The 15,038-nt window shown below is 31.4% G+C and overlaps 1 protein-coding gene across 3 annotated transcripts in view; it reads right to left on the bottom strand.

Moving 5' to 3' along the window:
- Nucleotides 1–15,038, bottom strand: part of Ddx56 (putative ATP-dependent RNA helicase DDX56) — a 98,534-nt gene that overhangs the window by 76,854 nt on the left and 6,642 nt on the right. For all 3 annotated transcript variants that reach the window (XM_076489464.1, XM_076489465.1, XM_076489463.1), the window contains exons 3-4: nucleotides 4,633–4,713; nucleotides 404–477 (exon numbers count right to left, since the gene is read on the bottom strand). In XM_076489464.1, coding sequence (XP_076345579.1) covers nucleotides 404–477; nucleotides 4,633–4,713 — 155 coding nt within the window. The remainder of the gene's footprint in view (nucleotides 1–403; nucleotides 478–4,632; nucleotides 4,714–15,038) is intronic.

Below are 15,038 nucleotides of genomic sequence, written 5' to 3' on the forward strand. Positions count from 1 at the left end.
ATACTGTTTATTTTTCATTCTTACCATAATATGGTTAGTCATATAGCACAACTGAAATTTCCAAGTTTTTAAAATAATCAAGCCAGTAAAGTTAGATTAACAGGATAACTTGAAATCAGTTTTGGGATTGTAGTTTTCACTTGATAAGAAAATTTCAATAACAAGATGGCATAAACATTTTAAAAATACTGAAAATGTAATAAAGACATATCCTATTATACATGAAACCTGTCATTGGCTAATACTTAATACTGTGTGACAGTTCTGGTCAGAATTCTTGTCTAGTAAGAAGATGACAGTTAAGACTTAAAATTTCAAATTTCTAGTCAGGTAGTTTTTGTCAATAAAACTGATGTTAGTTGAAACAGGATAAAATTATAAAAAAACATTCCAAATCTCTTACCTTTGGGTAGCTGTATCTATCTGTCCCGACACATCTACCACTCTCACTTCTCTGGTGCAACAAACAACAAGTTCCTACATAACAAAAATTTCATTAAAAGATACATTCAAATGAATCAATGTAATTCAGTTAATATGTATGGTGTACTGAGTTGTCTTTTAGTCATACAGCAATTTCAAGAATATGCAGCAAAGCTACCCCATCACATCTCAAAACACCATACATATACATGGTGTTCAGAAAGTCACTGTGCAGTTTTGTAATCATATTTTATTCAGTCTATTTCAAGCCAGCAACTGATAGCAGTGTTTAGAAACAATATAAGGATCCAGGCCTGTATTGATGCTAATGGCAGTCACTTTCAACATTGTTTATAATTGTCATTCATATTTACCTCCTGTATTCTATATTGAAGCATGTCTGTTGATAAATATACAAGTGCACAGTGAGTTTCCAAACACCCTGTACAATCCATCAATGTCTTACTCTTCAATTTGGCCTTCATGATTACTGATGAAGGGTGATATTACTCAGTAACAAAATGTAAATCAAAAGACAGATAAAGCTTCACATTTATATTTTTTTAGTAGTTCAATTAGTTTTTAATTGAGATGAGTATGAATACAGTTTTCTCCCCCCCTTTAAAGAATGCAAGATAACTCTTGCCACAGCCAGTTTCAAGACCAGTTGAAAAAGAAAATGGTTGCTATTAGGGCTTGTAAACTGGGTATAAAAACTTTACAAAAATAAAAATGGATAAGTAGTTCTACTTGGTATGCCACAGAGCTAGGGTATCCCCTCTAAGGTATGGATTTATTCCCGACAAACATTGGGTTCTAAGAGAGAGGAGCACCTCATTACATTAAAGAGCAACCAGAACAAGATACAAACTGACTGCATCTTAATTCAAAGGAGAAACAAGAAAAAGGTGTTGATGTAAAAATTAAACCAAGAGTAGTAGTACCACACCAACAAAGAATGTTTATAATGGAGATGCAAAAGAAGAAATTACATTTATCCGTGACAAATGATTATCAAGGTCACTGAAAAACAAAGCAAATAAGACTGTAATAGACTAGTGCCCCTCTATGAAGGAGAGCCTTGGACCTTGATTATCATTTGTCACAGATGACTGTAGTTGCTTCTTTTGCATCTCCATTATAAAAATTCTTTGTTGGTGTGATACTGTTACTCTTGGTAACAATGAGAAAGCTAATATGGATGTTGGAAGAGTCACTGAAACAAAGACAATGAATAAGAAAATGACAGAAGCCTTTGGAATAGAAGAAAAGCAAGGTGAAAAGGTGTTTTGGTTATGTGAAGAGAAGAAAAATAAGGAAAGCATAGTAGTTGAAAAGAGAAAACACTGAAGACTAGTAAAGCATTGAAAAGATGAGAGAGAGAAAAAAAGGTATAAACAAGAAAGGAGGGCAGATGACCAAGTAATGAATGGAGATTATTAGAGAAGGTCAAACCTATTTAAAAGGGAAATCCTTTAATGTGCATAAAGTATTTATTGACTAGTTTTCAAAATTTAATAAAAACTACTTTTCATTTAATATTATACCAATTACTATAGCATAAATTAGAAGTTAATTACCCATATTTTAATAGAATGCAAGTCTTAAGTTGTTAATTTTATAATGCAATATTTAAATAAAATCCTGAATTTCCCCTAGTGTGAGAAATAAGACTTTCTTTTAGCATCCCCTCTTTAATTTATTCACCACCCATCCAGTAACAAAATTTAACAAATTACTCAATAAAAATTCATCATTGCTCTGACAAAGCATAATTTTTAGCCTTCAATTTTGTTTAGTTACAGAAAAATAAAAAAAAAGATCCATCTTGCCTCACCAATCTGTCACATACTCTCTTGCAGGATTTGTTAATAGTTCTGTATTATTTACAATTTATACAAAGCCAAGGTTTTCATCTATCAAATGACAATGTTTTCTAAAACATAATTATTAATTCCTATTTTAGGACAAGCTTGTTCCCACGGGAAACATGTTGACTAGCTTGGATAAATTTTTAATGTTTCTTGCCACATGGTTAGAAAGCCAGAAATATTATAATAGTTACAGGAGATTGTCTAATATTTGCACATTATTATTCTTTGTTATTTAGTGCATTAGTTAATTAAATAATAATAATTTAGTGTACTCAATTAGTATAAAAAAAGGGTTAAGTTTCATCAACAGCAGAAATGGGAGGCACAGCTAAGTACTTTGTTTTTCATGTGTATTCTCTATTTTTACAAAAGCAACTAAAATGTAAATTTAGGAATCTCTTTAGGTTAATTAAAGTTATATTAAGTAAGTTAAGTAACAACATAATAAAAATGTCTCATGAAACATACAACCGAGTAGTTTATGGGTAATGTAATTCAATAGAATAATGTGAGCTCCATGTTATCCAAGTGATTTACAAGTTATCAATACTCACGTAATAGTTCAAAGGGCAATAACAATAAAATTTATGTATAAATAGATGTATAATATTACGAGTTTAAAGCTACTTAAAATAAACAAACAGAATTTTATGTTACAGTTTGAAGTCATTCTAGACAGAAAAAAAAAAGGTAATTTAAAGTCTTTTTTCCTGGTTGTAAGGTAGGTCAATATGACTGACATTGTATAGAGTTAGGGTAAAGAAAATAAAAGAATATATAAAAGTTTTGCTGAAATCAAATGTCAGAAATAGATTTAGGAGGTTTTAAAGATTATGCTACATAACTGAGATTTCCGAGTTCCCCACCCAATTAGTGGGCCTACCTGATACTCTGGACAACAGTATAACTTAAGAAAACCATATCAACAATAGCCTTACGCCATGTTCAGATGTTAAAAAAATTAAGGAAAAAGAGTGGTAAAGAATATACTTTTTCATCAATATTTCAGTAAAAATTGTGGTTCAAACACTCAATATCAGATTTTTTTTTTTTTTTTATTTAAGCTGTTTTGATAGGTGTTTATATTTCTTTATATTTTAGTTAAGCTTATTTGAAAATATTACTAAAGATTCAATATCATATTAAAAACATGAATATGTGAAAATGTTTTATTTGCTTTCTAAATTGTTATTTATAACTTGTTTGTCAATTCTCATTACTTTTATATGCAGGTAAAAAACACAATGTTAGAATGTGCTGCATCAATAATGGTTTTTGATTGATCTACTGCAATATTTAGGCCACTTACATCCAACAAGCAAACTATTAGCAATTTGTGAAAGAAGATGTGCCAGGTGGTATAGCAAAAGGGTCTGATTTTCTAGTTTATGCCTCTGTAAACAAATAAGATTAAAGGCTACACAACTTATGCTTATCAAGAGTAACAACAATATTATAATGAATAATTTACATTAAGTTCTATACTTCTTAGAGGGGTAATAAATGAGAGATAAGGAAAGACCTAGAGAGCAAATGACACAATTCTCATACTAGGAAAACTTAAAGATTTTTTTCTCATATAATCTTATAAAATTAAGAACTTAAAGTTGATACTTAAATTTGATTTAGTAGCTATGTTTTAGTGCCAAAGTTATTCATAAAGCAGTTTAAGTTCTGAATGTATGTCAGTAAAACCTTTTCTCATGCACAAAAAAAGGATAACCATATGAAAAGAGTTAAACTCGACAAAGTAAAATTTAAAAAAAGAGAAATGGAAACCAAGACACTAAAATAAATGTTTTATATTGTCTTGTATTGTGCACAGCTTTGAAGGTCTCAAAATGTAATTTCAAAATATGTTCAATCCTTGAAAGAAGTACAATAAAAACAGCAATCTAGAAAATAAATATATATAAAATAAATCATTATTTTAATTACGTCTTAGCTTATGTAAGCAAAAATCTTTATAAAACAGTTAACTACTCAATAGTTGCCTAACACTGAAGTTATCTATTTATTTATTATAAGCATTATCTCTGGGTATTGAGCAGTTAAATATTTAATGAAATCCAGATTTGAAATGTAGAAATATTGTACATCATCCTTCATTTTTGAAAGTAATGCCTAGAAAATAAAGTTTCTATCCTGAACAGTAAAGAATAAATAATTATTTACAAATTAACACAAATTATACTTAAAAGTTCAAACAAATTGAATTAAGTTCCTGCTACAGGAACTCGGCAAAAGCATGTTACCAAGTTGTGCAAAAAACACCAATTTTTAGTTTTTGGAAACTTACTAGAAATGGCAAAACATTAAATAAAAGTTTACATACCTGAACATTCTTATATATCTGTTTACATAATTCTTTGCTAGGTGCCAACATCAATGCCCTTACTTCTTGCGAGCTATTTATCTAATGAAAATAAGAGGCAGAAAATGGCAGCATGTAAAACTCTGGGATGAATAATTAGAAAATTATACTAAAAACAACTGTATATAACATTATAATTTTAAGAAATCACACAGTATCTACATATTCACATACATAACATAAGCATAGTTTCTTAATAAAATGTAGCTTTCATTAAGTTATTCACGAGTTCGTAAAGCAATGCAAATTATCATTTCCTCTATACCTTTCTTATACGTTTGAAAAAGAATGTTACTGGACGGTTCCTTGATGCCTGATAGGCTATGCCTATCAGCAGGAGAAATATTTTTAAAAATAGCATGCTTAATATTTTGTAATTTTATCACCCATATCTTAACTTTCTTAACAGACATGATTAATCTGAAATTATGCTCCACAATAACAGACATGATGAAAAACAAATTATTAATTAAAGTATGCTAGCAAGTGTAATGCTTTACCATGAAAATATGGATCAAACAAATTTTTCATACTTTTACAATTTCTTAAAAAAATGTATATCTATAAAATATGCAGGCATGTTGGGCATTTTCTTCCTCTTAATGAACTCCTATAAAGTTTACAAAATTTAACTTTTTCATACTTTTGTAAAGGAAGTGGCCAATCACTTTGTCCTAATTATCTATTGTCATGGATCATTCACCAATAGTATCTCGTGAATCTTCTCATGAAAAAAAGGTTTCTGTAAAGCTGAACACACCTTGAGTTTACTGCAACTTTCCTCATTTATCACAGGTAATGCCCAATAATGATGCAAATAACACAAGTACCATAGAGAAGAACAGAATTATTTTTCTGTGTAAATTGTGTTGTGTTTTTCAATCTGGAATGGTCTTTCAAGAGATTTTCTTCACTGATCCATTCAAAAGCTCAGTCTACAATAAAGGCATCACCCTTCTTTTGATATGCTTGCAAACTATGTCCAGTCTCTTTCATCTTTCACAATTCAATTGAATTTGAAGAATAAAAACTAACTCTATACAAATTTCATACATAAAACACCTACTATTTTTTGGATCCTACCATATTACTCTAGAGGAAATCTATACACTTGAAAGAACTACCAAATATACAAAGCCCAAATCAAACAAAGACAATGATATCATTGAGGTAAAAAATATTAAAACAAACATTCTCTTTTCTTGCTGCGAGTTTCCTTTTTCACTCATAACTTATATTCTTTCACTTTGATCAGTTGAATTAAATAACTCCTAACTAGTGTTTTCTTCTATGATTTTGTATTTTTCACATCACTTTTCATCAAATGCATTATATCACAACTTCCTTTACCTATAAATGTTGACATTTTCTGCTTGAGAATCTGATAAGGATTTATAATAATCTAACACTCAAAGCAGTCTTGAACTTGAGTAGCATTCTTCAGTAGGACTCTGCATCTCACATATTTGGAAAAATAAAATTAATTAATATAGCCTATAAATATACATATGAAATATATATTTGTCACCAAAACAGAATGTCTCAAAACTAGTGTAATTTATCTGAAACTGAAAGTAAACTACAAATAAATTAAAAAATTAAGTTACTGTACAGAGCATCCAAATCTGATTCAAAACAAATCAATTGCTGTATATTAGTGTCTTTTGCCATCAAAACCAAAGAAAACATCATAAGATGTAAAGGAGTGTGTTTTTACATTAATTTTAAATATGTTCATCTACCATCTGAGGTTGATTAGCAGTTAAAAGTCAGTGAGGAGTTCTTTTGATCCCATTGATAATAAACTTTGAATATAACTAATAGGTTATGATGTGCAAAAGAAGCACGCCCAGATGCATCCTGAGTATGGATTTCAGGATAAATTTTACTGCATTTGTCAATTTCTAAGTCTTCAGGCATCCTGGTTTTTTTGCATTTTTTTTAGAACATCTTACAAATAAGTATGTGGATAATCTGCATAATTTTTACGATTATCTTTAACACATTACTATCTTCAATTTTGGGTTTCTGGTTGTCACCTGCGATTACTTTCCAGGCTCAGAAATTTGTCTCCTCCAAGTTTTATAATATCCATTGTTAGCAATTTTTAGGATGTCTGAACTTACGAATATATTTGATTTGATAACAGAAAGATAAGGTAAATATACACATTTTCTTCTTTTCTATTGAGCATCTGTAATTACTCTGATTCAACCAGTTAGAATTCTTTTAAGTGTTTAATGTCTGCACTTGTCCCCCTGCATGCAGTTTAAGTATTTCTACATTATCCAACACCAGTATTCACAAATCCAGGGGTGTCTGTAGTTGAAAGATATTTGATTATAAAAAAAAAATAGAAAGCAAAACAACTTTGTTTTATTCCTCTGTCTGTTTATGGATTTGTCCAGTCATGATTTTTGTTTGTTACATACACCTGTGTTTTTTCAAAACAAATATTCTACCCCTTGAATATGGACAGGGGCTTTTGTTTGTGTCTACTGATTTCTTTAACTTCCATATACACATCCTTGAATAGCAATAGAGATATCACAATTTGAACTACCATTATCATCATCAGATGAAGGATAATGTTTATATTTTTATTTCTTTTGATGTTCTTATTGTCATGCCTTCATGTTGAGCTCATTCTTGAGGATTATTTGAACCTTCTATTATTTCTTCTGAATGCCCACTAATTTGAGGGTTTGTGTAGCTCACTGGCCAATTTTGATATGGAATATGGCAAGAATGTGATTGCTCTCAGATTATATGAAAAAAATATATATAGTCAAAAAGCAGAGATTAAGATCATGCATTTCCCTGTCAGTTGAAGAAAGACAAACTGGAATTGTATTAAAGATTCATAACAATATTATCAGTCATATGACACAATGATAGCAAGCAACAACCAAAAGGACATCAATATAATGATGCCATTCCATTGGAGACAGGTCCCAGAGAGGAAGCAGATATCTTATAACTTTCTTTCATTAACCTTATGGTTTTGGGGTGGAACCCATTTGGAATACTTCTTGTATGGAGATTGATACATTGTTCAAGAATACTTAAAATAACTTAGCATGTCTTCACAACAGCTGGTAATAATTTCTTAAAAACAAGTATTTCGTACAAAAAGAATGACAAATTTAATTAAGTATTTTAACTAAGGATTCGTTAGTTTTATGTGATAGTTATTTGTACTCAACTATTACTCAACTATCAGGGTTTCAGCCTTCGCCTATCTAACACTGGTCCGACATTTTCTTGCTCACTCCAATATCTTATACACCAATTAATTCCCCTTGATGATGCCTGTCTTGTGACACTTTTCACTTACATTAGTGCACCCATATCCTGGTGCTGTATGTAAGCACCTCATTGAGATAATGTTATGTTTGAAAGACTGACTCAATCTACAGTATTTAATACTGGCTGTTAGTGGGGAAGAATGGCAAAAGAGAGTGAAAGGAGGCAAGTATTACTGAAAATACAATTTCAATTTAACAAAATGTTAAATTCCAAATCACACTTTAGGTAGAATTATACATTAAGAATGTGGAGAAGCTGGAAAGTGCATTAACAACACAGAAAACACCTGCATAAATCATAGGTGTGTCAATAGAAGATTGTTACCCTTATGGGGGAAATCACACTACATGTAAAACAAGTATGCTCTTCACCCAGCACTTAATGCATGTAGTATGAGTGAAACTATATATAATTTATCACTCCTGACCAGGTTCCAACCCAAAAGCTAAGATTCCACTGCTTGGAGTTCTAGATACCATGTTACTATATCCTTTGTTGTTAGCCTGGATAATTGGACCACAAGACACTAATCAGTGGACCCTAACTTGTAGCCACAGAGTGATGCATTTCAAGCACCAGCATCATGATGGAGTTAATCAACATCAAAGTGGACAAATAGTCTTTTCTACCTGAAGTCCAAAAGGACTTAAACCTCAGTTTAAATCATGGGCTCTTGTATGCCTTACTCAACCTGAGAAGACAGAAGTCATCCAGTCTGCAATTATGAACACTCATAAAAACACTCTTCAAATATGTGGGCAAGGTAAACTTCACTTGCCTTTGAAATTGTGGGAAGGCTGTGGAACAAACTGTGCTCAACCAAGAACTCAGAATGGGACCATCCTGCACTCAAAATGAGGAGACAATGGACTCTTTCATGAACAATGTACTGAACCAATAGTGATCACAATAAAGGGTCAACCTCCATTCAATCAGATAGCCAAACCTAAACTCTGAACTGATATTACAAGTAGGCTCCTGTAAACACTGGTGCCTCTTGTACCAAAATCTGGGGATAAAATCCAGGGATCTGGGTAGGAGTGTCCCAAAAACTCACCTTCTTTCAAAGAGGAGGAAATTCACTTTAATACTCTGGAAGAAAAAGAATCAGTATCAGTTACTGGAAACCAGGTTTGATAAAGACTCCCTAGATAAACAAATATTATGTGGGGAGTAAAGAAAGATGTGGCAAAGCCATGAGGAACAGTGCTACAGAAACAGTGCAATAAGTAGGCCAAGTACATAGAATTACAAGTGCCCTGTGGACAAATCAGCACAAACCATTCTTTTTGGTGACGTATGTAGGTCAGCAGCAAAAATAAAACTTCAGGTAAAGATGATACATGGCATATGAGGATAAGGTCACAAATGGGTGTTGAGATAGAGGTAGGTAGATAGGTTTTTCATGTTTATTGAAACAAAGCTACCAGAATATCTGTGCCAAACAAGATATAGTACACTATAATGATACATGGAAATGAAGCTAAAAATATGCAAGACTAAAGCATTAAGTTCAAACTTACTGTCAGTGACCTGAAGTTTGTCTTTCCAGTCCTGGGTTCAGATAAAAATAAAAATTAAAAGGTGTAAAAGAAATCATGATAAAACAGTATATAGTCCAATACAAACCTTAAGTTAAAAAGACCAAAGGCTCTAAAAATGTAAAAACACGAGTGAGGTGGCCAGCATTTCCTATGACATTGGCAAACCTACCCTAAAAATATGTTTAAAATGGTGTTGTCGTTCTTTGTTGTAATGACGTGACAATAAAATATGCATGATTGTGGCCCGAGTGCCGCACAGGCCACACACTGGTGCATCAGTACCAGATAAAAGGTAGTGGCGAGTTAAAAAAACTGACCAATGCATAGCCTAGCCAAATCAACTTCCTCCCTTCGATCTTCACAGAAACAAGATGGCCAAAGGCAGACCCTGGCAGAACCTACAGAGTCAGATGATTTTGATATATGGGAATGGATGGATTGTTTGAAAAATATTTAGCAAGTAAAGAGCAATATTTCCAATCGGGAATGCCAGCCTTCCTCAGATGACTCAAAGATAGGTAACAGTTGGGGATAGTAATTAGCCATGCTGGAATAGGCCGAACTGTTGATACTGCTATTCTATTCAAAGAGATATCTAATTTTCCCAATTGTGCCCAAATATGAAGGCTAAAAAAAGGCAGATTTTCTATTATGGAAAAGTGTGGCACACGGAGGACGTAAAACACAACCCCAAGTAGAATTCTGTGATAAAGTGCAAAGTTTGGAAGCATACATAAGAGACAGTTGCAAACGGCAAATATACAAAGGGGGTTCATGGGACTCTGCATACAAACTTTGCACTGGATAAGTATGAAAGGCCTCACTGCAAAGCCGAAGCCCCTGAAGGTGGATAGGTGCTGTCATTGAGAATCGCAACAATTCTTCCTCTTTCTGATCTTTATGGAAGCAAGACGACCAAAGCCCAATAGAGGATTTTATTTGGAAAAGCTTCTTTTCATGTTGCTCACTCCAAGTCAACTGCCAACTGACACAGAGCAAAGTCTTGAATACAAGATAGCATTGATAGATTTAGAACAAATAGATTTAGCTGCAATGTTGGCAAGCTTGTTCCCATGAATACCAATGTGGCCCAGTATCCAGAAAAACTGGATAAGAGTAGATGTTAAGAAAGAAATTTGCCAGTTTGTTTTGAATATCGGCAAGAACAGGGTGTGAACTAATGTTAAGCAATTCCACGGCCAGTATAGAACAAAGCAAGTTAATATACATAGTACAATTTGAGTACTGCTTAGCTTCTATGTGATCCAGGGCAAGAAAAATGGAGTACAGTTCAGCAGTGAACACAGAAGCTGTAGAGGGGATTCTGCAGGCAACCACCAAACGACAAAACCATGGCAGAACCCACACAATCACCCGATTTTTAACCATCTATATAAATAGAAATGTAAGGATAGTTCGAAAGATGTTTTGCAATTTGCTGAAAATATTTCTAATCGGGAATATGTGCTTTCTAAGATGACTTAAAGAAAGGTCACATTTGGGAATTGTAATAAGCCATGGTGGGAAGGGCTAACCAGTGGACACAGCAATGTTATTCAAGGACAGACCCAATTCATCCAACTGCACCTGGATAAAAAGGCCAAAAGGAGCAATAGCAGATTGTCTGTTCTGAAAAATTATGGCCCACCGAGGAAGGAAAACATAACCACAGGTGGGATACTTTAGTAAAGAACGAAGTTTCAAAGCATATATTAAAGAGAGTTGCAAACAGAGGAGGTGCAAAAGGCCCAATGCAGAGCCAAAGTCCTTGATGATGAACTGGGTCCAACATATTCAAAGCTGAGATTCTGGCAGAGCCATAGACCAGCAATGCAGTCTAGTTTTGATCGAATAAGAGCACAATATATGTTCAGCATAGAACATCGATCAACTCCTGAAGTGGTGGAAGAGAGGACAAGGAGGATGTTCAGTGCTCTTGTACAACTGATAAGTTCATGAACTTACCACTATTCTACATAGTGACAAAATAATACACATGAAAATGCAAATCAAAATTTATTTCCAGAATGTTCAGGATTGCTCTCCAAATATAAATCAAGATCTCGCTACAAATGAAATCACTGAGAGTAAATTATTTTAAAAGGAGTTATGCCATAATTACAAAGCCAGTTAAAGAACATAGGCAAGAAAACATTTTTTTTTTCTTATTATGTGCATTATTTAAGTGTACTAATTAATTATTTAGTGTACTACTAACACAAAAAAAGCACAATTAATTTCCACTGGTAACTGACAAAAAAAAAAAAAGTCAAATTTAAGTACTTTTTTTCTTACTCTTTATGCATATTCTTTATTTTCAATTATAAAAGTAACCAAGATGTAAAAACATTAATTAATATAAGGTTAAATTAGGTAAAATAACGTTAAATAAAATTATTCACAAGGTATGCTTGGTAATATCTTGTGCTTCAAGACATTAACTTCAGGTATATTTTTGCCAAGTGATTTATACTTTGTGGCAGTTCATAACACAATGATAATAAATACAAAACAGATGCAGACTGATAAAAGCTTTAAACTTTTTATGATACACAACAGTAGTTTCCTGTTATGATCTGCAGACATTCTACACAGCAAAAAAGAATAATTATGGCAGTTATCAGGCAGTCAAATCAAGCAAATACATACATATTAGAGTAAAGAAAATAACAGATAATGCATAAAACGTAAACGAAAAATAAAATGTATTGTTTAGGGCATTTTAGAAGTTACAAAAAAGAAATTTGGAGATTTTCACATTAAGTATTTCTAATCTAAACATGAAATTCTCCTTCACCCTGAACATTACAACACTTCAACTCCATATATTCATGAACAAGTCTTTAACGAAAATAAGAAAAAAACAAAAGAAAGAATTTTTGAATGTACAAGAGTTATTGTTTATTCAAAGCTTTTCAAATGTGGTGAAGATACACAAAACATGAAAAGTAGAGGGTTCATTAACTTTTAATTAGTGAATAATGTAATCATACTGTAAGGTATCAATAGCTGAGCCATCTATATATTTATGTGACTGAAATAATAAATACCACGGGGCCATCTTTAGAGCTGAAATACAAGATCTCAATAACGCCATCTACCGAATAATACCACAAACGAAAATCCATAAAAAGAGAAAGTCACACCTGGATATTCAAGTTTCAGACAATTAAAAAAATAACTATGGTACAGGCAACAACTTTTTTTTTTGTAAATAACAGAACTTTCACTTGGAGTTGATTATACCTTTATTTATGCAATATTTAGATGTAGTACTAAAAATCAGGAGATTTTGAAAAACATATTTTTCAATAAACGGTAACTTTTAATATATATATAAAAACACTACAGTTTACTTTGGCAAGATTTATGAAAATTGAACTGTACAAAGAATCATTTTGATGTAATGAGTTATGCATTGCAATAGAATACAATGCAGACTAATGTGCAGTACTTCCCAGAGTGAAAAACAAAAACTTTAGATTTTTTTGATTTTTTTTTTTTACAATTCCTTACAATAAAGTATGAATTATACATCTACTAATTACTAGCATAATCAGCCACCCATATGACAGCATTTCTTCTAATGCAAATTATTTATTCAATAATTATAGAAAAACAATTAATAATTGTACCTGTAAATTGATCTTTCACATCATGTGACTGTCTCATTAGAACAATGCTAATAAAATATCTGTGACTGATATAAAGTTATTGCCTTACCTTGTAACCTGAGAGTGCATGACAAGGCAAGATAAATTTTAATTCTAATAAAATTCTTCAGTTTAAAACCTGCATACACGAATTTATATTAATGATAAATGAATATAAACCTGTCAAAAACCAAATATTCAAAATCAAGTAAGAACTTGTGTATTTATGAATTAAACTAAAGGAGAGACTTTGTATTCATGACTGACAGGTAAGTACTTCTTACGATGCAACAGAAACTTATCAAAATAATGTTTAGACTGCCTATAATTCCAATTCAATTTTTTTCACATATTGAAAGTTGTTTACAAATTGTGTAATATGTTTACTCTATGGCTTAGTTTTCAGATTTGAAGACTAAAATGTATTTATTAACAGTTTTGAAGTTTAGTTTGTGTGTATTTAAATATAAAATGCTTCTGGATACCAGAATCCAGAACATCACCCAAACCAATGAAGAGTATGAGGAGAGCTATCATTTCATAAATCAATGATCTTTATCAGTCAAACAACAACTGACCACCACCTTATTTTTGGTTCTAGTATTCACTAATTCATCTATTGCAAGAAGATTGAGCAAATTTTAGAAGTCTTGATTGTATTATAGCCAATTTATAACTAATGGGAGTACAAGTACCTTGAAACAAACTATATAAACTCAACCTGCAAAAGTACTGTACCATTTTTCCTTTGTTGTTTGGAGTACATTAATTTCTTTAAATGCTTTTTCAATAATTTCAACCACTTTCAGAGTAGGGGTGTCACAGATTTAATTCCTTTGATACTTTTTTCTAACAATGGAGATTCTTAACTAAATTGCATGCAACCTGTCTTTGTAAATAGTATTTAGCTCCAGCTTTAAAGAAATAAAATAACAATGTAGTTTTTATATTTTTGTTAAAGTCAAAGTTTTAAAAACTTCCTTGCCAGACACTATTTTGAAAATTAAAGAACAATTCTTCTCTTCTTAGAATCTTAATTTTTTATTTATTGGATTATAAACTTCCATTTTATATACCCAGTCGGTCAATTTCATGTCTCCTGATCTTCATAATCTTATTTCTTTTGAAAATCTATTTCACAAAAATCATGAAAAACACTTATACTAACAATTATTTATCACTAATATAACACCCAACATTTTAAAATGGTGTCGGATAAAGCTATGTAATAGTATTTTTATTGAAAACCAAATTTTACATAAGTTAAGCTCTTTCACTGATTCCCTTTGTTCAACTCTGATAAATTTAACATTAATATTACATGAATAATGATTTGATTCACTGGCATATTTTGCCATTACTATTTGACTCTCTAAACTTAAGTCTTACCTGATGTGTTTTCATAAAATGAAGTTACTAGTTCTCAAATATAACTTAGAACAAAACCAATTTCAGAAATGACAAGAATGTATAATGAAACTAAGCTAAATCCCAAAATTTCCATTTTAAGATTAGAATTACTTTTATGTATAAGAAGATTTAAATTTTACATGTAAAGTCCTTATGATGTCCAGATATTTATAAAATTTTTCTAAGAAAAAAAACTTTATATTTTGTTTTATTTTCATTAATGGGTTTGGTCAATTTGACCAATCTTTTAACTACCACAAAAAATTAGGAAATATAAATTATGCCTTTTTCATTCTAGAGTGACTGCAGATTATAACATTAAAACAAATGTCTAGACTAAATAGCATAAAACCTATAATATTATACTTTTATATATTTAATATTTTTATTACACTAACCTTTCAGCTATACTTACCTAAACTGGATAGAAGTAAATGTTAAAGAGAAATGG

Source organism: Tachypleus tridentatus, chromosome 2 (assembly GCF_004210375.1).
Source record: "Tachypleus tridentatus isolate NWPU-2018 chromosome 2, ASM421037v1, whole genome shotgun sequence".
Classification (NCBI taxonomy): Eukaryota; Metazoa; Arthropoda; class Merostomata; order Xiphosura; family Limulidae; genus Tachypleus; species Tachypleus tridentatus.